General features: G+C 43.4%; 1 protein-coding gene across 1 annotated transcript in view; it reads left to right on the top strand.

Annotated features, from left to right (window-relative positions):
- The first annotated feature begins 334 nt into the window (after positions 1-334).
- The window catches only part of NLRP13 (NLR family pyrin domain containing 13), a 31,104-nt gene continuing 8,885 nt past the window's right edge, over positions 335-22,553 (top strand). Inside the window, exons 1-2 of the mRNA XM_045986819.1 lie at positions 335-635; positions 19,492-21,079. Of these exons, the coding sequence (XP_045842775.1) occupies positions 335-635; positions 19,492-21,079 (1,889 nt within the window). The remainder of the gene's footprint in view (positions 636-19,491; positions 21,080-22,553) is intronic.

Genomic DNA, 22,553 nt, shown 5'->3' with positions numbered 1-22,553 from the left:
GGTCATGATCTCAGGGTCCTGGGATCGAGTCCCACATCGGGCTCTCTGCTCAGCGGGGAGCCTGCTTCCCTCTCTCTCTCTCTGCCTGCCTCTCTGTCTACTTGTGATCTCTCTCTGTCAAATAAATAAATAAAATCTTTAAAAAAAAAAAGGTGTACAAACACTGGTCGCAGCAGAAACAGGTGCTACTGGGAGAAAGCAGAACAAGTGTGTAGATGCATTTTGGAGGTGGTGACATCCTGGCTTATGGTTTCAACTCTATTCTCCATAGGTTCTGTTCTGTGGATGTATAACAGTCCCTGGGCGGAACTAGAAGTCTTGTGTGTTGGGCAAGATGAGCTCCTCTGTGAATGTCTACGTCAACAATGGTTCCTCTGATAAGCTGCTGTCTTACCTGATGGGCCTGGATCAGTCACAGCTGGAGGAATTCAAGCTGTGCCTCCAGTCCCCAGAGCTGCTGCTTGGGAACTTCCAGAAGATCCCCTGGGCAAACTTGAAAGCCAGTGATCCTGTTAATCTGTTACGTCTGTTGGGTGAATACTTTTCAGAAAGGCAGATATGGGAAGTGACCCTCAGCATCTTTGAGAACATGAATCTGACTTCATTGTGTGTGGACGTTAGAGCAATACTGAATGGTGAGTGGGTCCACAGGAGGGATGGAGGGATGGGGGAGTACAGAGGGACATCTGCTTTGTGCTCCTACGAGCAAGGAGATTGTTGGTGGATTTTTATGGGGACATGCTAAATTGCTACCCCTGAAAAATCCCCCTGCTGGGCTATGAAAATTTCAGGTAAAGGTCTGAAGGCTGCAATGATTTGGAGCTCTAGTCTGGAAGAGAATGGTGATTCCAAGCAGAAAGAGGAAACTGAGAGGTACACTCAGTTGTGTTACAAACCTTCTTTTGAAAATACAGATTACCTCCTGGAGGGGAGGTGGATGAAGGGATGGGGTAACTCACTGATGGGCATTAAGGGGGGCACATGTTGTGATGAGTGCTGGGTGTGACACACAACTGGTAATTTACTGAACACATATCTAAAGCTAATGATGTACTGTACGTTGGCTAACTGAATTTAAATTTAAAAAAGAGAAAATACAGACTTCTTCCAATGCAACTATAGTATTAGGGAATGATTGGAGTGTAACAGGAATTTCATGTTTGCTTACACAGGATTCTTTGTCCTACAAGGGAAACACTAGGTAAATGCCAACACAACAAAATAAGGGGCGCCTGGGTGGCTCAGTGGGTTAAGCCTCTGCCTTTGATTCAGGTCATGATCCCAGGGTCCTGGGATCAAGCCCCACATCAGGCTCTCTGCTCCGCAGGGAGTCTGCTTCTACCTCTCTCTCTCTCTCTCTCTCTCTCTCTCTCTCTCTGCATACTGGTGATCTCTGTCAAATAAATAAAACATAAAAAAAAAAAACTGCACACAGCTGAGCCAAGCCATGAAGGAATATACAAAATGGACATGCACATACACACCTCAAACCTCTACCGGCTACCCTAGCACAAGCCACACGCACCCAAAACTTACTGTCTGGTTTTAGATTGCTCGTTCACCTACACAGATCCTCACAAGCTTCCTACACATGCAAGCAAATGTCAGGCACTTCTAAATTATTGTTTGATTGATTGATTGTGTTAGGTTAGTCACCATAAAATACATCATTAGTATTTTTTAAAATTTCAGTTTCCAGAATTCATTGTTTATGTGCCATACCCAGTGCTCCATGCAATACATGCCTTCCATAAAATCCATTCTCCTTAAAATCATTCTCAGGGGTATAGCTCAGTGGGAGAGCATTTGACTGCATAAAATATCGTTCTCCATGGGGGAAAAATGAGAGCCTTCCCATTGAGATCAGGAACACAACAAGGATGTCCACTCTCACCACTCTTGTTCAGCATAGTACTAGAAGTCCTAGCAACAACAGTCAGACGACAAAGAGAAATAAAAGGTATTCAAATTGGCAAAGAAGAAGTCAAATACTCTCTCTTTGTGGATGACATGATACCCAGAAGACCACCCCCAAACCACTAGAACTCCTATAGCAGAAATTCAGTAATGGGACAGGATCAAAATCAGTGCACAGAAATCAGTTGCTTTCTTATACACTAACAATGAAACTGTAGAAAGAGCAACTAGAGAATCAGTTCCATTTACAATAGCACCAAATAGCACAGGATACCTAGGAATAAACCTAATTTATTTTATTTTTATTTTTTTAAGGTAAAGTGCATGTTGTGTTTGTGGAGGCATTGGAGTAGCTAGCCAGCTGCCTGGTGTGCTGTTGTATTGTGTAGTATTTACTGGGACAGTGATGTGTTTCATAACCGGTTAGCAAGTGTGAAATTGTGCTACTATTTTTGTTGGAATCCTTTTTCTGAATGTATCAGTGATCTCATTTTCCTGTAAAATAAAAACCCATGTGGTTTTTATCCCGTTTCTCTCTGCAGTGAGCACATGCCAGTTGATGGCAGAACCAGTTGTCTCTGAGACCGGTACAAAAATCGTCCTAACTTTTGGTGGTACCTGTTATGACAGGCATCGATCCTGATGCCTCCTATGCATTCATACGTCGTCTTTACTACGCTCATAAGATGTAGTGTTGTCCCACTTTTGTAGACAAGGAAACAGTCCAGAGCTCAAGTGAGTTTCCCAAGGTCACAGAGCTGGTGACTTGAACCCAGGTAGTGGATTTCCAGAGGCTCTGTGCTTGACTGTACACTGCTTCCCTTGCCCCCGAATGAGGGCATGAGTTCTAAGCAGTAGGGATGGCAGCCGGCAATATGATATTTCCCAAATCCGAGATTCTGAGTCTTGGAAATTCAGGCTCTATGGATCTTCAGGTGGGCAGGAGGATGGGGTGGGGACGAGATTTTCCTGTCTACCCACCGCCCTTTCTCCATTCCCTGCCCCCTCCCCATCTTCCCCCTTCATTCAAAATCCCTCATTTACTCTTGTGTAGAATGGGCAGGTGTTGAGCAGAGAGCTAGAGAGTGGAACCTAGAATCCTTAGATCCTGTTGTTGACTGGTGATCCCAGAGGGAGGCGTGTGCACAGAGGAAAATGTCATTTAAGGAAGGACCTCCTTCCTGGCCGCTGGTCCTGTGTGAGTGCCATAGAGCCAGACCTGGCACTTTGGAAGAGCCCATTCTTCCTCGTCCTTATTTGGTTCCCAGGAAACCTGTGGAGGGGGTGTGGCATATGGGGACACCTTGCCAGCAGGAAAAAGCCCTAGACCACATCATCTCCTGGCAATGTTAGCGATGATACAAAGGTCCAGCAGGTCAGGATAGCTTCCACTTCCCCTTGGCTCCATCTTCTAGGAAATATGGCATAATGAGAGTGTCTGTGCTTGAACGATGCTGTGTTATGAGTATGTGAATGCATGTGTTTCTAGGGGTGTATGTGTGTTATCTTTTGGGGGTCCTGGGATTAGGTTTGGTGTCAGAATGCCAGGATTCAAAGCCTCGCCCATCTAACCAACTATAACCCTGGGCAAATGACTTACCACTGAGCTCTCTGTTCTCTCTTGAAAACCTGGCCAACTGTACCTACCTCTGCATTGCTAGGATGAAATGCTTAGAAGAGAACGTTTTCACACATTCGTTTATCTTTGGGGTAGTTTTCTCTGGATTCCAGGTGCTAGTTTGAGACAATGCCAGATGGCCTGTATCAGAACTGGGAATGTCTTTGTCATCACACGGTATGTATCTTCCACCCTACCCAAGACTGTTCTGACAGATTTTGGGTAGGTGAATCTGTGATTTCCTTGCAAAAGGGAAGTCAGGACTGGGATTTAAAAAAAAAAAAAAAAAGGGAATTGTACTTAAATTCTAGGATATGGCATTGGCTCTTTTGACAAGTGGCCCCAGCTAGATCTAGAGCCTTCAATTTAATGTATCTAGATATAGAGTGTGGCAGCAAGGCTATAATCTGGAGGGATCCCCTCACTGGGTTATGTGCAACAGAGGAATGCAATGTGCCATGTAGTTGATGTACAAGTAAATGGAGCTAGTGATGAGGGGATGATCTTAGCTTATTGTGTTATGCTTCTAAGATTCCCCATTCAGTTTCCCTATTGCTAGGAGAGCTGACCCAACCCTGGACAGACCCTACATGTAGGCTCTGTGGGGCTCCTCAAAATTGGAACTTTATTTTATTTATTTATATTTTTTTTTTTTGCCGATTCACCATGGTAGAGAGTGATGGGTGGTAGTGTTTCCAAGGAACATGTGGCATGAAGAAGCAGCCTAGGACCCAGCTAGCTACCCAGATCACATCCTGCAAACTTTAACAACCAGTGGAGTTATAAATGTTAGAGCCATGTCTCCATCGGAGCCGTTATCCCTATGGGACATTGGCTCATAGCAGCTCAGCACTGGACAATAGAATGAGTTATTGCTGTGTGAGTTAGACATGGAAGGGGCCCTTCAGCTCATGAGGAATGGGGCATTCAGAGTGGTTTTGTGGAATATATAGAGGGGCTTGGATTAGAACCCAATTCTTGGTGCTTTATTTTTATGGTGCTCTAGTGTGCAGAAATAGAGTGTTTTCTATGTGCTGGGCATTCTACATACTTGGGATAAGTAAGCAAACAGAGGCTAGTCATTTGCATCCCTCCTTCAGTGGGGTGAAGAGAGGTACTGAAGGTAAGAAATAAGTACACTACATGGTGTGTGAGGAGGTAACAAAGGGAATGGAAAGAGAAAGGTGAATAGGGAGTCTTGGGTGTGTGCTGTAGGGAAGAGGTGCAGTGCTAATCAGGACTGCCCAGCACTGTTGAGCTAAAATTTGAGCAAAGACTTGGAGAAGAGACAGTGGGTCCTATGAGTGTGGGGAGAGAGTATTCCTGATGGGCGGATGGCTGGACCTAAAGAACTTGAGTTGATGGAGCTGGGGGATGTAATTCTTTTGTCTTCAGTCTCAGGCTTTTCAGGGCAGTCCTTGGCTCTGCAGAGAGCATCCATCACTGGCCATTTTCAGCCTGGGTATCTCAATATCCCACTCTCACTATTTGTTGCAGAGATGACACAGCCATGGGGACCCCAAGATCTAAACCAAGAAGCAGCAGAGATGCCGGAAGAAGAAAAAGGTTTGTATGCTACAAATTGCTTGATGGGGCATTCATTTTGTTGGGTCTCCAGTTGTCATCACCTCTGAAATTTTCTTCAATTTATAGCATGCAGGAAATCATACCATTCCCCACCTGTTCTCGCATTGCTGCTTATTGAATAATAAGTTGCTATAAACTGGGTAATTTCTGACTCCACTGTCTGTTCTTAGATACCAGTGTCTGTTTCTGGACGTTGTAATTTTGTTGCATTAACAGGTAACTGTATTTTTTTGGGTACCAGTTGATTGTTGGAGATTTTCATGTTGACAAAGTAAGACGTGCAGCCATGGAACAGGCTTGGTTTCCCCAAATACATGTACTGGTGTATAATCCAGAAAGAATCCCAGAAACCTAAAACTTGTAATGAAAAACATCAGTCCATTGCTCAACCCTTGAGTTCTGTAGAAGCAACTATATGCTACTCTTAGCTGCCACTATTTCTATGCTCATAAAGGGGTTAACTGGTTTTTTAAAAAACTAACATATAATGTATTATTTGTCCCAGGGGTACAGGTCTGTGAATCATCAGGCTTACACACTTCACAGCACTCACGATAGCACATACTCTCCCCAGTGTCCATAACCCAACCACCTTCTCCCTAACCCCTTCCCCCCCCAGCAACCATCAGTTTATTTCCTGATATTAAGAGTCTCTCTCCTGATCCCATATTGTTTCATTTTTCCCCTCCCTACCCCCATGACCCTTCACCCTGCCCCTCAAATTCCTCATATCAGAGAGATCATATGATAATTGTCTTTCTCTGATTGACTTTTTTCACTTAGCATAATACCCTCTACTTCCATCCATGTCATAGCAAATGGCAAGATGTCATTTTTTAGATGACTGCATAGTATCGCATTGTGTGTGTGTGTGCATGCACACGTGCGTGCACACACCACATCTCTTTTTTTAAGATTTTATTTATTCGAGAGAGACAGTAAGGGAGAGCATGAGAGCTGAGAAGGTCAGAGGGAGAAGTGGACTCCCCATGGAGCTGGGAGCCTGATGTGGGACTTGATCCCGGGACTCCAAGATCATGACCTGAGCTGAAGGCAGTTGTTTAACCAACTGAGCCACCCAGGTGCCCATAAGCCACATCTTCTTTATCCATTCATCTGTTGATGGACATCTAGGTTCTTTCCATAGTTTGGCTATTATGGACATTGCTGCTATAAACATTCAGGTGCATGTACCCCTTTGGATCACTATATTGGTATCTTTAGGGTAAATACCCAGTAGTGCAATTGCTGGGTTGTAGGGTAGCTCTATTTTTTTTTAAATTTTACTTATTTTTAAAAATTTTATTCTCAGTGTTCCAGAATGCATTGTTTATACACCACACCCAGTGCTCCATGCAATATGTGCCCTCCTTAATACCTACCACCAGGCTCACCCAGGCTCCCACCCCCCTCCCCTCCAAAACCCTCAGTTGGTTTCTCAGAGTCCACAGTCTCTCGTGGTTCATCTCCCCCTCCAATTTCCTCCAACTCCCTTCTCCTCTCTGTTTCCCCATGTCCTCCATGTTATTCCTTATGCTCCACAAGTAAGTGAAACCATATGATAATTGACTCTCTCTGTTTGACTTATTTCACTCAGCATAATCTATTCCAGTCCCTTCCATGTTGATACAAAAGTTGGGTATTCATCCTTTCTGATGGAGGCATAATACTCCATGGTATATATGGACCACATCTCCATTATCCATTTGTCAGTTGAAGGGCATCTTGGTTCTTTCCACAGTTTGGTGACTGTGGCCATTGCTGCTATGAACATTGGGTTACAGATGTCCCTTCTTTTCACTATATCTGTATCTTTGGGGTAAATACCTGGTTGTGCAATTTCAGGGTCATAGGGTAGCTCTATATTTAATTTCTTAAGGAATCTCCACACTATTTTCCAAAGTGCCTGTACCAACTTGCATTCCCACCAGCAGTGTAAGAGGGTTCCCCATTCTCCACATCCTCAATTTTTAATTTTTCAAGGAACCTCCATACTGTTTTCCAGAGTGGCTGCACCAGCTTGCATTCCCACCAACAGTGTAGGAGGGTTCTCCTTTCTCTGCATCCTTGCTTACATCTGTTGTTTCCTGACTTGTTAATTTTAGTCATTCTGACAGGTGAGAGGTGGTATCTCACTGTAGTTTTAATTTCTATTTCCTTGATGCCGAGTGATGTTGAGCACTTTTTCATGTGTCTTTTGCCCATTTGGATCTCTTCTTTGCCAAAATGTCTGTTCATGTCTTCTGCCCACTTCTTGATTGGGTTATTTGTTTTGGGTAAGTTCTTTATAGATAAGTTCTTTATCTGATATGTCATTTGCGAGTTTCTTCTCCCATTCTGTCAGTTGTCTTTTGGTTTTGTTAACTGTTTCCTTTGCTGTGCAAAAGCTTTTGATCTTGATGAAATCCCAATAGTTCATTTTTGCCCTTGCTTCCCCTGCCTTGGCAATGCTTCTAGGAAGAAGTTGCTGCAGCTGAGGTCAAAGAGGTTGCTGTCTGTGATCTCAAGGATTTTGACAGCTTCCTGTCTCTCATTGAGATCTTTCATCCATTTTTAGACTATTTTTGTGTGTGGTGTAAGTAAATGGTCCTGTTCCACTCTTCTGGATGTGGCCGTCCAATTTTCCCAACACCATTTGTTGAAGAAACTGTCTTTTTTCCACTGGACATTCTTTCCTGCATTGTTGAAGATTAGTTGACCATAGAGTTAGCGTCCATTTCTGGACTCTCTATTCTGTTCCACTGATCTATGTGTCTGTACCATACTGTTTTGAGGATTACAGCTTTGTAATAGAGCTTGAAGTCTGGAATTGTGATGCCACCAACTTTGGTTTTCTTTTTTTTCTTTTTTCTTTATTAAAGATTTTATTTATTTGACAGAGATCACAAGTAGGCAGAGAGGCAGAAGGAAGAGAGAGGAAGGGAAGCAGGCTCCCTGCTGAGCAGAGAGCCCGACTCGGGGCTTGATCCCAGGACCCTGAGATCATGACCTGAGCCAAAGGCAGAGGCTTAACCCACTGAGCAATCCAGGCGCCCCTGGTTTTCTTTTTCAACATTCCACTGGCTATTCTGGGTCTTTTATGGTTCCATAAAAATTTGAGGATTATTTATTCCATTTCTTTGGGGGGAAAAATTGATGGTATTTTGATAGGGATTGCATTTAATGTGTAGATTGCTTTAGGTAGCATAGACATTTTCACAATATTTGTTCTTCCATTCCATGAGTATGGAACATTTTTCCATTTCTTTGTGTCTTCCTCCATTTCTTTCATGAGTACTTTAGTTTTCTGGTACAGATTCTTTGCCTATTTGGTTAGGATTATTCCAAGGTACCTTAGAGTTTTGGGTGCAATTGTAAATGGGATTGACTTCTTAATTTCTATTCTGCCTTGTTGTTGGTGTACAGAAATGCAACTGATTTCTGTGCATTGATGTTATATCCTGACACTCCACTGAATTCCTGTACAAGTTCTAGCAGTTTGGGAGTGGAGTCTTTTGGGTTTTCCACATATAGTATCATATCATCTGCAAAGAGTGAGAGTTTGACTTCTTCTTTGCTGATTTGGATGCCTTTAATTTCCTTTTGTTGTCTGATTGTTGAGGCTAGGACTTCTAGTACTATGTTGAATAGCAGTGATGATATTGGACATCCCTGCTGTGTTCCTGACCTTAGGGGGAAAGCTCTCAGTTTTTCCTCATTGAGAATGATATTCGCTGTGGGTTTTTCATAGATGGCTTTGATATTGAGGTATGTACCTCTATCCCTGCACTGTAAAGATTTTTGACCAAGAAAGGGTGCTGTACTTTGTCAAATGCTTTTTCAGTATCTATTGAGAGTATCATATGGTTCTTGTTCTTTCTTTTATTAATGTCTTGTATCACATTGATTGATTTGCGGATGTTGAACCAACCCTGCAGCCCTGGAATAAATCCCACTTGATCGTGGTGAATAATCCTTTTAATGTACTGTTGAATCCTATTGGCTAGTATTTTGGTGAGAATTTTTGCGTCTGTGTTCATCAAGGATATTGGTCTGTAGTTCTCTTTTTTGGTGCGATCCTTTTCTGGTTTTGGCATCAATGTGATGCTGGCCTCATAAAATGAGTTTGGAAGTTTTCCTTCCATTTCTATTTTTTGGAACAGTTTCAGAAGAATAGGAATTAGTTCTTGACCCCTTTCAATATTTCCTGTAGAGCTGGTTTGGTGTTTCCAAATTCTTTCAGTTTTTGTTTGTCCTGGAAGCTTTTGATCTCTCCTTCTATTTTCAATGATAGCCTAGCTGGATAGAGTATTCTTGGCTGCATATTTTTCTCGTTTAGTGCTCTGAATATATCATGCCAGCTCATCCTGGCCTGCCAGGTCTCTGTAGATAAGTCTGCTGCCAATCTAATATTTTTAACATTGTATGTTACAGACTTCTTTTCTCGGGCTGCTTTCAGGATTTTCTCTTTGTCACTAAGACTTGTAAATTTTACTATTAGGTGATGGGGTGTGGACCTATTCTTGTTGACTTTGAGGGGGGTTCTCTGCATCTCCTGGATTTTGATGCTTGTTCCCTTTGCCATATTAGGGAAATTCTCTCCAATGATTCTCTCCAATAGACCTTCTGCTCCCCTCTCTGTTTCTTCTTCTTCTGGAATCCCAATTATTCTAATGTTGTTTCGTCTTATGGTGTCACTTATCTCTCGAATTCTCCCCTCATGGTCCAGTAGCTGTTTGTCCCTCTTTTGCTCAGCTTCTTTATTCTCTGTCATTTGGTCTTCTATATCACTAATTCTTTCTTCTGCCTCATTGATCCTAGCAGTGAGAGCCTCCATTTTTTATTGCACCTCATTAATAGCTTTTTTGATTTCAACTTGGTTAGATTTTAGTTCTTTTATTTCTCCAGAAAGGGCTTTAATATCTCCAGAGAGGGTTTCTCTAATATCTTCCATGCCTTTTTGAGCCCGGCTAGAATGTTCAGAATCGTCATTCTGAACTCTTGATCTGACATATTACCAATGTCTGTATTGATTAGGTCCCTAGCCTTCGGTACTGCCTCTTGTTCTTTTGTTTGAGGTGATTTTTTCCGCCTTGTCATTTTGTCCAGATAAGAGGATATGAAGGAGCAAATAAACTACTAAAAGGGTGGCAAAGACCCCAGAAAAATGCGCTGTAACCAAATGAGAAGAGACCCCAAATTGTGGGGGGGAGAAAGGGGATAAAAAGAGGTTCAGAAAAAGAGAAAGTTTAAAAAATAAAAACAAATAAAGAAAAAATATAAAAAAGAAAGAAAAAATATATATATTTAGATAAACTAGTCAAAAAATGTTAAAAAAGAAAAGGGTAAAAGTTTTAAAAAATTTAGCAGAAGAAAAAAAAAAAAGAAAAAAAATTGAAAAAAGAAAAAAAAAATTGAAGTAGCCGCAAGGCTAAAGAATCATGGGGAGAAAGCCATGAGTTCCGGGCTTTGCTTTCTCCTCCTCTGGAATTGCGCTGCTGTCTTAGAAGTTGAACCTACTTTCCTTGATAGATGAACTTCGTCCTGGCTGGATATTTTGTTGATCTTCTGGGGGAGGGGCCTGTTGTAGTGGCTCTCAAGTGTCTTTGCCCGGGGCGGGATTGCACCGCCCTTACCGGCGGCCGGACTAAGTAATCGGCTCAGGTTCACTTTCGGGAGCTTCTGTTCCCTGAACGCTTTCTGTAGAGTTCCGGAGGACGGGAATGAAAATGGCGGCCTCCTAGTCTCCGGCCCGGAGGAGCCGTGAGCCTGGGGCCCCACTCCTCAGTGCGCCCCCAGAGGACAGCACCCAATCACTCCCGTATCCCCAGCCTCTAGCCGCGCTCCGAGCTCACCCAGCCCGCGACCAGTTCAAGGTAACCCCGAGCTGAGAGTTCAGTCCTCGGCTCTGTCTCTGCAGCCGGCTTCTCCGTTCTAATACCTGCGAGCTCTCCGACACTCTGACACCCCCGATCCTTCTGTGACCCCGTGTGGGCTTCACCCCAGTTTAGCCTCTGGAGCAATGTCCCTCAGTGGAACAGACTTTTAAAAGTCCTGATTTTGTGCTCCGTTCCTCCGCCTCTTGCCGGGAGCCGCCCCCCGCCCCACCGCGGTCTATCTTCACGTCGTTTTAGATTCACTTCTCTGCCAGTCCTACCTTTCAGAAAGTGGTTGATTTTCTGTTTCTAGAGTTGCTGTTCTTCTTCTCTTCGCTCTCCCGTTGGATTTGTAGGTGTTTGCAATGTTTAGATAAGCTATCGAGCTGATCTCCTGCTACCTGATGTAGTCTCAGCCTGCTACTTCTCTGCCATCTTGACTCCTCCCCCCTTAACTTTTTATTTTTTTAATTTCTTTTCAGTGTTCCAGAATCCATTGTTTATTAAAATTCTTTAATTTCTCGGTTGACTCATTCATTCTTTAGTAGGTTGCTGTTTAACCTCCATGAAATTGGGTTCTTTCCAAATTTCCTCTTGTGATTGAGTTCTAGCTTCAGAGCATTGTGGTCTGAAAATATGCAGGGAATGATCCCAATCTTTTGGTGCCAGTTGAGACCTGATTTATGACCCAGGATGTGATCTATTCTGGAGAATGTTCCATGTGCACTAGAGAAGAATGTGTATTCTGTTGCTTTGGGATGGAATGTTCTGAACATATCTGTGATGTCCATCTGGTCCAGTGTGTCATTTAAAGCCTTTATTTCTTTGTTAATCTTTTCTTAGATAATCTGTCCATTTCACTGAGGGAGGTGTTAAATTCCCCTACTATTATTGTATTATTATCGATGTGTTTCTTAGACTTTTATTATTAATTGGTTTATATAGTTGGCTGCTCCCACATTAGGGGCATAGATATTTAAAATTGTTAGATCTTCTTGTTGGAGAGACCCTTTGAGTATGATATAGTGTCCTTCCTCATCTCTCATTATAGTCTTTGGCTTAAAATATAATTTATCTGTTATAAGGATTGCCACCCCAGCTTTCTTTTGATGTCCATTAGCATGGTAAATTGTTTTCCACCACCTCACTTTATATATATATATATTTTTTTTTAATTTCTTTTCAGCATAACAGAATTCATTGTTTTTGCACCACACTTTAGTGTATAAGAAAGCAATTGATTTCTGGGGATTCCTGGGTGGCTCAATTGGTTGGGCTGCTGCCTTCAGGTCAGGTCATGATCCCAGGGTCCTGGGACCAAGTCCCATATCAGGCTCCTTGCTTGGAAGGGAGCCTGCTTCTCTCACTTACTCTGCCTGCCACTCTGCCTGCTTGTGTGTGTGCTCTCTCTCTCTGACAAATAAATAAATAAAATCTTTTTTAAAAAAGCAATTGATTTCTGTGCATTGATTTTTGTTTCCTGCCGCATTACTGAATTGCTGTATGAGTTCTAGTAGTTTGGGGTGAAGTCTTTTGGGTTTTCCATATAAAGTATCCTGTCATCTGCAAAGAAAGGGAGTTTGACTTTTTCATTGCTAATTTGAATACCTTTTATTTCTCTTTGTTGTCTGATTGCTGTTTCTAGAACTTCTAACACTATGTTGAACAAGAGTGGTGAGTGTGGGTATCCTTGTTGTGTTCTTAATCTCAAAGGGAAGGCTGTCAGCTTTCCCCATTGAAGATGATATTTGCTGTTGGTTTTTCATAGATAGATTTTATGAAGTTCAGGAATGTTCCCTCTATTCCTATGCTTTGAAGCATTTTAATCAGGAATGGATGCTGTATTTGTCCAATGCTTTTTCTGCATCAATTGAGAGGACCATGTGGTTCTTCTCTCTTCTCTTATTGATGTGTTCCATGACATTGATTGATTTGCGAATGTTGAACCACCCTTGCAACCCAGGGATAAATCCCACCTGACCATGGTGAATAATGTGTTTTTTTTAAAAGATTTTATTTATTTATTTGACAGAGATCACAAGTAGACAGAGAGGCAGGCGGGGGAGGGGAGGAATAGGCTCCCCGCTGAGCAGAGAGCCTGATGTGGGGCTCCATCACAGGACCCTGGGATCATGACCTGAGCAGAAGGCAGAGGCTTAACCCACTGAGCCACCCAGGAACCCCTGGATAATGTTTTTAATGTACTGTTGGATCCTATTAGCTAGGATCTTGAGAATCTTGGCAACCATATTCATCAGGGATATTGGTCTGAAATTCTCCTTTTTGGTTGGGTCTTTGCCTTGGTTTGGGGATCAGGGTAATGCTGGCTTCATAAGGAGTCTGGAAGTTCTCTTTCTGCTTTAATTTTTTGAAACAGCTTCAGGAGAATGGGTATTATTTCTTCTTTGAAAATTTGGTAGAATTCAGGGAATCCGTCAGGTCCTGAGCTTTTGTTTTTTGAGAGGTTTTTGTTCCCCTAGCTCTGAAGTTCTGCTGTTCTCATTGATCAATGAACTTGGTCTTGGCAGGATGCTCTTGCTGATCCTCTGGGGGAGGGGCCTGTTGCTGTGATTCTCAAATGTCTTTGCCCAAGTTGGAGTTGTGCTGCCCTTGCCAGGAGCTGGGCTAAGTAATCTGGTCCAGTTCACACTCCGGAGCTTTTTTTTCCCCTGAACGCTTTCCGTAGAGCTCTGGAGGACGGGGATGAAGATGGCAGCCTCCTAATCTATGCTGGAAGGAGCTGAGAGCTCGAGGCCCCACTCCTCAGTGCACCTCATTGAGAAGCCTTCAATCCCTCCTATCTCCCTGGTCTCAGGTCGTGCTCTGAGCTCACCTGGTCTGTGACCAAGCATTTCTGTCTCTGGCACACAGCCCCACTTGGAGTCTCCAAACCCAGCAGATTCCTGCCATGCATTCCTGAGCCCTTCTTCCCAGAAGGAGGGTCTTCCTGTATCTGCTGCTTGTGGGGTCCCTTCTTGAAGAGCAGTGGGCCAACTGCCACCGATCACAGTTTAAGGTAACCCTGAGCTGAGGGCTCTTCCTCAGCTCTGTCTTGGCTGCTGGCTTCCCCACTCCGATACCTGGGGGCTATGCCACATTCAGGCATCCTGGGTCTTTCTGTGACCCCATGGGTCCTGAGCCACACTGTTCCCATGAGGGCTCCACCCACCCCCACATCCCGTTTATCCTCTGAAGCAACGTCCTTCAGTGGAGCAGACTTCTACAAGTTGGGTTTTGTGCTCTGCTGCTCCACCGCTTGCCGGGAGCCGGTCCTGCCCCCACAATCTATCTTCCCATTGCCTCGGATTCACTTCTCCATCTGTCCTACCTTTTAGAAAGTGGTGGATTTTCTGTTCCTAGAATTGTTGCTCTTCTCTTATCTTTGGTTGAGTTTGTAGGTGTTCAGAATGGTTTGATGACTATCTAGCTGGACTCCTGGGACCTGATGATATCTTGGTCTCCTACTCCTCATCCATCTTGCTCCTTCCTCCAACCTCTTGGTTTTTCAGTTATCATGGTAGCTAAATATATCTCCAGTTATTTTTGTGGAGCAGTCCGTTTTCAGTGGCATGGATATAAATCTGTGCTGAACCACACGATACATCAGGAATACATGTTGTATTTCCTTTCTAGAGCCACCATAATAAATTTCCACAAACTGAGTGGCTTAAATAATAGACGTTCACTCCCTCACAGCTCTGGATTAGTCCAAAATTAAGGTGTCGGCAGGGTCATGCTTCCTCCTGGGGCTCACAGGGAGCATTGTCCTTGTTCACCTGGCTTCTGATGGCATTCCGGAGCTTGTGGTTGCATCCCTCCAATTTCTGCCACTCTGATCACATGGCCACACATTTGTGTCAGAATTCTGTCTCTTGTAAGAATTCATTTGACTGCATTTAGGGCAATCCAGGATGATTTCCTCTGCTCATGGTCCTTACGTTTGCTACACAAGATTCTGGGGATTAGGACATGGACATATGTGTGTGTGGGGGGGGGGGTCACTGTTCAGTCCACTACACATGCCTTTTTGGGGGAATTGTTGCCTGTTTTTGTTTGAGTTAACAATTCCTTTTTCAACTTTCCATGCAATTAGTATCTCTAAAACCTTTGGGAAGTCTAATGTAATTGGATGTAATAAGGAACCCATCAGCTCCGCAGCCACTAGTTCTAGACTGTTTTCTGAAAGCCTGACATCTTTTCCTAGACAGTACCAGGTGCCATGTATTTCCCATCTTGGGACTTGATTTAATCTCAAATTCCATTTTCTAATCTCAAATGTTGTCATCCCCTCTTTTCCCTAGCTTTCACGTCCATCTGTCTTTCTCACCAATGTTTCAGGGGACCCATTTTATAATAACTCAGAAAAGTCAGTATGAGGAAATTTCTGTGAAAGCTTGCCTGATAATGTCTCTAATGCACCACTGATGAATGGTTTGAGTATAACTGTACAATTTGAGAGTCATTCTCCTCAATGTTTCTGGTATTGCAATCTCCTCTAGTGCCCAGTGTTGACGAATCTTAATAACTTGTGATTTTTTTTTTTACAGTGTATTTGAGCCGTGACTTATCTTTTACACTATGAAAGCTGGTGGGGTCCTCCACTCCTGTGTACTGAAGTGTCACTGGGTAACTAGGTTTGTGGTCTTTACCCTCTTAATTAGATTGGATGCTAAGCAGGACATTTAAATGTAAAAATATGCTCTTCTGCTCTCAAATCGCCTTGAGTTATCTTTTGGCATTAATCATTTCTTCTCTGTTCTTTTTCTACAACTCTAATTAGGTGTTGTGTTTCCTGTTCAATCATAACTTTTTTTATGAAATTGATTTTTATTATCTTGAGTATAGTTGACACAATGTAACATTAGTTTTAGGTTTACAACTTAGAGATTCAACAAGTTTATACACTATGCTGTGTTCCCCATAAATGTCATTGCCATCTGTCCATTATATCGCTATTACAGTATCATTGTGCTGTGCTGTGCCTTTTATTCCTGTTACTCATGCATTGTAACTGGAACTGAAGCCTGTATCCCTCCTTCACTGTAACCGGAAGCCTGTATCCCTCCTTCACCCATTTTGCCCATTCCCCCCAATCATAACATTTTAATCCCATACTACCATCTCTTTTTGTTAAAGCCATTTGAAAGATTACTTCAACTTTCTATCATACCTTCCATGAAGCCTATTTCATCAATAATATTTTATTTATTTTTAAAAACAATGGCTGTGTTTTCTTTTAAGATTTTATTTATTTTTCAGAGAGAGTGACAGCAGAAGTAGGGGGAGTAGGAGGCAGAGGGAGAAGCAGGCTCCCTGCCAAGCAAGGGAGGATCCCAGAGTCCCAGGACTCTGGGATTACGACCTGAGCCGAAGGCAGAAGCTTAACCAACTGAGCCACCCAGGTGTCCCCATCAATAATATTTTTAATATCAAAACTCTTTTTTTTTAAAAGATTTTATTCATTTATTTGATAGACAGAGATCACAAGTAGGCAGAGAGGCAGGCAGAGAGAGGGGGAAGCAGGCTCCCTGCTGAGCAGAGAGCCCGATGTGGGGCTCGATCCCAGGACCCTGGGACCATGACCTGAGCCGAAGGCAGAGGCTTTAACCCACTGAGCCACCCAGGTGCCCCAATATTTCTTTTCTTGTTTAAGATTTTATTTATTTGTCAGAGAGAAAGAGAGCACACAAGCAGGCAGAGAGGCAGGCAGAGGCAGGGAGAGAAGCAGGTTCCCTGCCGAGCAAGGATCCCGATGCAGGACTTGATCCCAGGACCCTGGGATCATGATGTGAGCTGAAGGCATCGGCTTAACCCACTGAGCCATCCAGGCTCAGTGTATGAAAACTCTTAATTCTATTTCTGCTTATTAGTATTCTTTTTAATGTAATATAATTTGATTTTTTTTTCAAGTTTTGGAGCACATTTTGGTTCCTGGAGGTACCTGTTTCTTGGTTAGAGTAAAGTGACTGTACAAGCAAATACAAATTGTATAATATGCTTGATATTTCAAAGTTTCTCCTATATAATCAATTAATTCTACAAAGGTAGCTAGCTTCAAAATTTGGTGTTTGTTCTTCCAGCTTTTCTTCATCAATTAGATTATATATATCCGTTTATACTGCCTGTCATTTGTTACCTTGATCATATCTTTATACAAACCTATCAGCTTCCAGAGCGCCTTAGTGACTCAGTGAGTTAAGCCTCTGCCTTTGGCTCAGGTCATGATCTCAGGGTCCTGGGATCTAGCCCCGCATGGGGCTCTCTGCTCAGCAGGGAGCCTGCTTCCTCCTCTCTCTCTGCCTGCCTCTCTGCCTACTTGTGATCTCTGTCTGTCAAATAAATAAAATCTTAAAGAGGGAGGCTGATAGAGTTTTTTTAATAGTTATTTAATATACCGTTGTATGCATATATCATGGCCTGTAGCTTGCCCTGTCCTGTTGGTAGAAATTTAGGCTTGTGGGTGTGTGCGTGTTAAATAACACTTTGATAAACATCCATGAGTGTGCATCTGCAAGTATTTCTGTAGAAGATGGGCCTAATCTAGAACTCCCAGGTCAAAGCACGTACAGAATTGAAACTTTGATGCAGCTAAACTGATCTTCTGAAAGGCTGTATAACATTGTGTCCCTAATGACACTTTAGGCATTTGTTTTACTGTCCTGCTCGCAACAGATTCTTTTAAAAATTTGCCAACTTGATAAAAATGTTGCCCTGATTTAATACTTGGTTTGCATTTGTTGTATGAGTGAGTTGAAAACCGTAATTCCTTTTAGCCTGTTTATTTCTTGCAAAATGACCATTTATTCTCCCCTTCTATTTTTCTTCTGGGTGCTTGCTCTCTTCATTGACTCATAAGAACACGTTGCATATAGAAAACAAATGACCTCTTGGTCTGTCCCGTAGATGGCAAATGCTCTCCCTCGTGTTGTTTTTCTTTTCAAGTTGACATGTGTTGTTTGTGTTCTGCTTTGTATCTTCTGGATGGCAAGACTCCTTCTCCCCTTGGCTAGGTGGGGGGGGATAGGAAGGGTACCCCTGCGATGGTTGCCACCTGAGCGTAGGTCACATGTTCTCTAGCTCTAGGATGGGAGAGAACAGAGTGCTGGGTGAGGTAGATTGCCTTGTTCTGAGGAGTAAGGTTCTACACGTGTCCCACCTTTGGTCCGTAAGACCCATTTCTTAAAGGTTGTGTGATCAAGTCTTGGGGTTTAATCAGTCCAGAACAACAGTCCTTGTTTGGAGATGGGGTAAAGCTCTGCAAGTCTGGTATTTGAGGAGCGCCAGCTTTCAGAGAGCTCCGATGATCTGAACAGAAAGGACCCCACCTCCAGAAGATGGCCTTTCACTTCTGGTGGGTAAAAGAAAAATGGTTTTCCATTCTTTTCTGCTTATTTGGGACTTAGACAAGGGAACTGAGGTTCAAAGAAGTTGAAGTATCCACAAAGCATTGCAACCCTAAGTGTCACTATTGTGTGATTCTTACTATACTATTCTTTCCACCAGAAACGTGTGTGTGTGTGTGTATGCGCAGTAAAAGGAATCATTATCCACCAAGATATTTAAGGCACGAACCTAGAATGCGTGAACAACTCCATTTTCTTTAGCATTTCCCCCCACACTGATTAATTAGAAAGTATTAGTGATCTTACTGGTTCTACTCTCAACATATACCCGAAGTCCATCCATCTTATTTTTAGTACTGTGCTCTAGTTCTTCCCAGGCTCTGCTCGAGTGTTTCCACAAAGAACCAGAGACCTATTGTTGTTGTTGTCATGTTATCAGTGGATATGTTTGACTAACCTACCCACTTTCACTTAGAAAACAGAAGCAGTTGTTGGGCATCCTGCTCAGTGGAGAGCCTGTTTCTCCCTCTCCTTCTGCCTGCCTCTCTGCCTACTTATATTCTGTCTGTCAAATAAATAAAATCGTTTAAAAGAAATTAAAAAAAAAAAAACAGAAGCAGCTTCATAAGTGGGCTCCTTGCTCCTCTCTTGCACCATAATCCCTTCTCCAAGCAATGATGACCTTTGAAAAATGGAAATTAAGGCTTATTCTCCCTTCAGAAAAAAGCTATTCATGACCAGCCCCTCCCCACAGTTGAGTCCCCCCGTCAGGCACTGTGCTCACTCTGTTCTAGAATGTTCCTATTCCCGTCTTAGGGCATTGGCAGTAGCTCTTTACCCTGCCTGAAAGTCTCTTTCTATTTCTTTGGACTGGCAGCTTCTCAAGATTATGGCGTTAACTCCCCCACAGAAGCCTCTACAGATCCTTTCCCCCACTTCAAAGGGGATTCTCAGTCTCTCTTGCGTTCTCCGTATTTATTTTGTGTATCCTCAAACTGTTCTACTACCTTTGTTGTTTTATCCCACCATGCCGCTCCTCCCAAAAGTTGGACCCTTGAAGATAGAACTTGTTTGTCTTGTTCAAGGCTTTATATAAGAACTTACTATTCCTAAGGCCAAAATTCATTCTGACCATTGTTGTGTTCTGTTTTTCCTCACTTCTCTGTTTTAGTTCACAGAAGAAGGTACAGAGAGAAGATAAAGGCTAAAATACTGATGATGTGGGACAACATGGCTTGGCCCGAAGGCCACATATATCTGCGTAACGTGACTGAGAAGGAACACGAAGAACTGAAGAGCCTCCTGTATCCCAACAGGACAGGAGCCCAGCCACAGACGATTGTCTTGGAGGGAGTAGCAGGGGTCGGGAAGACCACCCTGGCCATGAAGGCCGTGCTGCATTGGGCAGAGGGCTTCCTCTTTCAGCAGAAGTTCTCTTATGTTTTCTTCATCAGCTGCCATAAAGTTAAAGAGGTGAAGGATACCACATTCGCTGGCTTGCTTTCCTGGGACTGGCCTGACTCCCAGCCCCCCATTGAAGAGCTCATGAGTCACCCTGAGAGGCTCCTGTTTGTCATCGATGGCTTTGAGGAAATGGACATGCCCTCCAACTTGGACGCCAGCCCACCATGTACAGACTGGTTTCAGCGACTCCCAGCCCATAGAATCCTGTTCTACTTGTTGAGAAAAGAACTGGTTCCCAGTGCCACTTTGCTGATCACAACCAAGGAGTATAGAACCAAGGATCTTAAAAAGCTGTTACTGGATCCATGGTTTGTACAAATCTTAGGGTTCACAGAGGGAGACCGGGAGGAATATTTCATCAGGTACTTTGGTGACCAAAACAAAGCAAAGAAAATCTTGCGCTGGGTAAGAAAAAATGAAAACCTGTTTTATTTCTGCTCTGCACCCATGGTGTGCTGGGCCGTGTGCTCCTGCCTGAAGCGGCAGATGGCAAGAAGTCCTTGCTTCCAGCTGAGCACCCAGACGACCACCAGTCTGTATGTCTACTTCTTTTCCAGCATGTTTGCCAAAGCAGAGGTGAGTTTGTCGGCCCAGAGCTGGCCGGAGCAGTGGCTAGCACTCTGCTCTCTGGCTGCAGAGGGGATGTGGTTCTGGAATTTCACATTTGCAAAGGAGGACCTCAAGCACAGGCGCCTGGAAGCACCTCTCATTGACACTCTGCTCAGCTTGAATATCCTTCGAAAGGTCAGTGACTGTGACGGGTGTGTGACTTTCACTCATCAGAGTTTCCAGGTGTTCTTGGGGGCCATGTTCTACGCACTGGGGGGGACAACAGGCTCCATGGGCAGTCCTGCAAAGCACCAAGAGATGAAGGTGCTGCTGATGGATGCTTTGGCTGACACAAACTTCTACTGGAATCAGATGGCTCTTTTTTTCTTTGGTCTTTTAAAAAAAAACTTAGCAGGAGAACTGGAAGCCACTTTGCGCTGTAAAGTGAGTCGCAGGATAACAGATGAATTACTAGAATGGGCAGAGGAATTAGGAAGTTACGACATTGTCTCCAACCGTTTTGACTTCCTACACTTTTTTGAGTGCTTGTATGAAACTCAGGAGGAAAACTTTGTAAGGCAGATTTTGAGTCCTCTCCTCGAAGCTGACCTAGATGTTTTTGGGAATCTACAACTCCAAGTTGTTTCATTTTGCCTAAAGCACTGTCGAAGGTTAAGTAAGCTAAGGCTTTCTGTCACCGTTCCCATCCCTCAAACGGAACTGACATTCACCACAGAAACTCTGGAGTGAGTAATGCAAACCATTCCCCTCCCCGCCAAGGTTTCTTCCCAGGTTCTGCCCAAGTTCTTCCATGAAGAACCGGGGATGTGTTGTGTTATCATTGGTTATGACTGACCAAACCTTCTGGGTCACTCCAATCCAGGAGACCATTTCCCTTTAGGTGTCCTATAGTATTCCTTGGCTGCTTCTGCTGATGTCCTTCTAGGTAGGGTTTCTTTCTCAGACCCTGCATAGTGAAGATGTACGTGCCAAGCCTTGTGCTAAGACCTCCTCTTGTATCTGACTGACGTCCATTGCTGAATGGAGGGTGGAGAGTTGCTGCCATTCATAGATGAGAAAACTAAATAAAAACAGAATTTGCTTATGCCCGTGTGGCCACTAAGCAGCTTAGCCTGGGTCAATGCCCCTCCCTCTTTCACAGCTCCAGAGCTCAAAACGCTGGTGCCCGTCCTTTGAGCACGATTTGAGGTGGGGTTGGGTCCAGTGGTGTCAACTATATCCTGAACTTAGTTTGTCCCTTTGTCTCCTGGAAGAAGAATCCCAGAAATACTTAAACCACATTTGGTTATTATCCTATAACCTTTTCCCATTGCTGACACTGTTGACTTCCAGCCCAGGAGGTAGAGAGAGCTGAGTGTCCTAATTATTCCAGGCCCTAAGGGTGTTTTCTAAACTCCTCTCTTGAGACCGGGTCTGCTATGTGCTCACAAATCCTTTAACCCTCAAACCTACAAAAAACACCAGTTCAATTTTGGTTGCACACATAGAAATTCTGAGAAGACTAATCTCTTTGTGTGTATCCAGACTGGAATATTAGTAAGATGTTTGGTCTTGGGGTCTCAGAGTCATGAAAGTTCAATACATATTGGCTCTCATTTATTTGTCCGGTCTTAGATTCCCTAAAACTTAAACAGGGGACTTTGTTTAGGTAGTGTTCACTGTTGGCTTATGTAATGGTCCTGGCTACCACATGTTTTCCCCAGGGTAATACCCTTTATTGTAAGGATTAATACTCCATCAACCCCGTTCCCCAAGTTACACATCATCACCCTGAGGCTGAAGATTTCTTGTCTTCCCTAATGGTGATAACAGACCTTTTGATGTGAAGGCCAGTCCTTGTTTCTCTACACTACAGCTCCCTTTCCTCAGTGGCTTTTACCCTTGTCTGTATCTCCAAATTAACTGGGGTGTTAAACATGAATACATGGGCACATGTGTGTGTCACACACACACACTACGGTCAGAAACAACCACTCCAACACTCACTCACACACACACACGTTATGGTTGGAAACAGCCACGCCAACACTGTAATTCTGGGCTCTCCATGTAGAACTTTATATCCTTCAGGTGCTTTAATGGGTTCTTTGTTTTACTTCTTCACTGGAGATGAAAAGGTTAATTCACAACTTGGATGCTCTTTTACTCATGTAAATGTTGAGAGCCTGCCACATTAAGGAATGCTAAATAATAAGAATC

The sequence above is a fragment of the Meles meles genome, chromosome 19, assembly GCF_922984935.1.
Source record: "Meles meles chromosome 19, mMelMel3.1 paternal haplotype, whole genome shotgun sequence".
Lineage (NCBI taxonomy): Eukaryota > Metazoa > Chordata > Mammalia > Carnivora > Mustelidae > Meles > Meles meles.
Note: the sequence above shows the minus strand (reverse complement) of the source record. Positions and strands in the feature narration are given on the sequence as shown.